This window comes from Olea europaea, chromosome 2, assembly GCF_002742605.1.
Source record: "Olea europaea var. sylvestris chromosome 2, O_europaea_v1, whole genome shotgun sequence".
NCBI classification, from domain to species: domain Eukaryota; kingdom Viridiplantae; phylum Streptophyta; class Magnoliopsida; order Lamiales; family Oleaceae; genus Olea; species Olea europaea.
The window spans coordinates 29,389,205-29,392,867 of record NC_036238.1 but is presented as its reverse complement, the minus strand read 5'-3'; the positions used below and the strand labels follow the sequence as shown (position 1 = coordinate 29,392,867).

At 39.5% G+C, this 3,663-nt stretch overlaps 1 protein-coding gene across 1 annotated transcript in view; it reads right to left on the bottom strand.

Annotated features, from left to right (window-relative positions):
* Positions 1 to 883, bottom strand: part of LOC111375194 (beta-D-glucosyl crocetin beta-1,6-glucosyltransferase-like) — a 2,119-nt gene extending 1,236 nt beyond the window's left edge. The window contains exon 1 of the mRNA XM_022997996.1: positions 794 to 883. Within this exon, the coding sequence (XP_022853764.1) occupies positions 794 to 883 (90 nt within the window). The remainder of the gene's footprint in view (positions 1 to 793) is intronic.
* Between the last annotated feature and the right edge of the window lie 2,780 nt (positions 884 to 3,663).

Below are 3,663 nucleotides of genomic sequence, written 5' to 3'. Positions count from 1 at the left end.
AAAACCCCCCCCCCCCCCCCCCCCCCCCTTCCTTCAGCATGTATCTTGGCTAATGCTTTTTCAAGAGAAATGAGTAGGCTTATTTGTTTATGGTGAAGGTGAACGTTGCAGGAATGGAAAATTCAGCATGAAAAAATGGAAAGGATTCGATTTTCCATAATGGAGAGACCTTAAGAAATGGAAAGATTTATTGAAGAGGAAAATAAATAAGGAAAAAAAGGAACATAAATTTTTTTAAAATTTGTGGATTCCATAAAATCCGTAGTTAAAAATTATTTTAGAGAAAAAATAATTTTAAGAAATAGGGTCAAACAGGAAATATAAAATTAAATCTCCGAGCTCTTAAGAAATGGAGAACTTTATTGCATAGAAAGATAAAAAGGAAATGCAAAATGAACAAGAATGGGTAAAAATTACGAGAAAAATGGTAAAAAGGGAGGAAATGCCGAGGAGCCATCCACATATTCCTAGTTAAAATCCTGCCCGTTATTGGGTACCCAATATGCCTTGTATTCTCGTTTACAATTTCGATCTCAAATATATTTTGGGCCAGCGAACAAATAATCCGACATCGTTAATGATCATCACTTATTCCCTACCATGTAAAAATAATAATAATAATAAGGAAGAAGAACTGAGACATTACACGGTTCTTTAAATTTGATACAGTTAACCTTGTATAGACTGTGATGTATGAAAGAGCACATTATTACAGTTTTTTGTATCATGCTGTTTTGTTTTCATATAATGGGAAATGCATCAAAGTAACCACACCATTCGAGCAACTATTAACCTTATGTCGCCATCCAGACCTCACGAAGGAGTTTGTACCTGGCATTGTCTCCGATATCGTCTTATTGATCATGGTGATTTCCATTTCCATTTGATAAAGTAGTTGGAGATGACGGCATTTTGTTGATAAGACTCCAATTCATCGAATTTGTGTACCCAAAGATGCCCTTGGGGACAACCAAGTTATTCCGCCACCCTCGCCATTTTTTTCTGCAACATTGCAAGAGGAAGGTGGAGTGTACACGACTGGAGCTGCAGTGTACGGGAAGCTGCTATCGGAGTCACCCGACAATCTCCATTCTCTAATACACTGCAAATACAGAGTGAAAGAGCAAAATTCAAATAAATTTGAGAACGGCTACGTGAATCTTTTTCTCCACTCTGTTATATCCTTAGTGTTGATAAACAGAATCAAGGAACCGAAAATGGCAAGAATTATCGAAGTGTATTTAATTGATTTTGTACATCAGGCTGAGCCGTATTTATAATACATTACATCAACAGAAAATTACCAGAAAATAACAGAAAGAAGGCTGAACTAACTACCAACAGAAATAACAACTAACTAACTTGTTTAACTAATTCTTTTTCTTCCAATTTGAGCTTTTCTTCTTTCCGTTTTAGCTCCATGCTTTCAATGTGAGATGCTACACTCCAACACTTAGCATCAAAAGGTCATGTTAGTTTCTGTCTACCTCTCCTCACTTGTTTTACAGAGATTATGTCACTATTATGAATGGGTTTCCTTAGGTCTATGCAAACCCTTTCCTTAATATATTCGTAATCCATGCCACCTCACTTGTTTCTCATTTCATAACATCTTATTTCTGTTACGTTCATTTTATAGTATCAGTACAGACAAAAGTCCAAGAGTAGCCATAAGTCCTAGGTTTCAAGACTACTGATTTATGAAAATTTAATGTTGAAAATTAATGAAAATATTAATTTGGCCCGATGTTACCTCTCTAATAACTTAAACTCTTAGATGAAATGGTTCAATACATATCAATAATTAACTATTTCCAGAGAACAAGTCATTCTTGAGGCTTCTAGTAATATCTCAAGCATTAATTATCTCAAAAAGGGGCAGTGCAGGCTGTGAAGGAAGTACCTAGCCAATTGAATGAGGAGTTGGAGATGTTGGTTGAACCAGAAGCATTACTTGGGGTGCGACCTGGCTTGAGAAGCAACATTCGAGGCTTGGATGTTTTAATACAATGGAAAGGACTACCACCACTTGATGCCACGTGGGAGCCTTACGATGTAATCAAGCAACAATTTCCTTCCTTTCACTTTGAGGACAAGGTGAAACTTATGGGGGGAGGTAATGATAGACCCCCAATCCATGCAACTTACCAAAGGCACAGGAATTAAGGAAAAGCAAACAGCATAATTCCAGCACCAATTACAAAATCCCATAATCAGTTACCTAATTTCAACAGCACCAATTATTTAATTACAGCAATAATTGGGGAGGAAAATCACATATAAATAAGGGGAATCAGCACGTTACCATCGTCCAGAAAAGTGGGAGATTCCTTGGAGAGTGTGGACCTCTCGAATGTCCATTGATCTTATTAATTTTCCTTTTTATTATTGAATAAAGAATCTGCTTATCTTATAGCAGATTCACTCTTTTCTAATCTTCGTTTATCAGTGGAAATTCTCATAGTAAAATTCTTGGAGCTATCATTGGTATCAGAGCCGTTACGATCGGGATGGTGAATTTATCAGATTGTATGGGAGAGTTGGAAGGGGTTCACCAAAAATTGCAAAGCCAGATGGAGGAGATGCAGACTGGGATCGAAAGGATTCAGGTAGAAATGCAAAAGGTGCAGAATGTTGAAAAAATATGGAATTAATTGTGGAGCAGTTCACCTCCATGAAATCGAAATGGGTAGAAGCAGAAAGAGAGAAAAAAATGTATGGGGCCAGGAGGTAAGGGTTCGGAGTATGCTCTGTCGTTCGAAAATTTGTTTGGAGTCGAGGCGAGCAGTCAGGTCAACGCTGGAGGCTCAGGTGAACACTAGAAACCCGAAATCAAAGCGAGGCGACTGGAGATGCCAATTTTCATGGGACAAAATCCAGATGACTGGATCTTCAAGGCCAAGCGGTACTTCTTGGTGAATCAATTAACAGATGCAGAGAAATTAGAGTCAGTCAGACTATGCTTCAAAGGAGATGCACTCGCTTGGTTCCAATGGGAGCAGAGGAGGAGCATAAAAAATTGGGAATCGCTCAAGATGCTGTTGCGGGCTCGATTTCGGTCTTCACTAGAGAGCTCCATGGAAGAACGCTTCGTGGCACTCCGACAAGAGAAGTCGGTGAGAGAGTATCGCGTCGCCTTTGAAGTGTTAGCAGCCCCGATCGAAGAAGTTTTAGAAGCAACATTGGAGGGGCATTTCATTAATGGGCTAGCCTCAGAAATTAAGGCCGAGATCCGTGTGTTGAAGCCCAGGGGGCTGGAGCAGATTATGGAACTAGCCCAGCGTATTGAAGGAAAAAACCAAGCAATGCAAGCCCATTTTGGAGTTTCTAGCCCAATAAGGAATAAAATGCTTGTTAATCCAATTGGGCAAAATTCTCCCCGCCGAAACATGGTCTCCAACACACCAAACACCAACCCGTGACCTGCAATATCAACCGAGACCAGAAACATAGCTCCTGTCGGCATGGCATCTTCCGGTTTTAAAAAGCTCGGTGACGCTGAATTTAAGAATAAGAGAGAAAGGGGACTTTGCTTCTGCTGTGACGAGAAATATTCTATTGGACACAAATGTAAGTCCAAAGAGTTACAAGTGCTGCTGGTTCATGATGAGGAGATAGAGAGGTTGGGTATTGAAGAAGGAGGCATGGAATCCACTGAAGGGG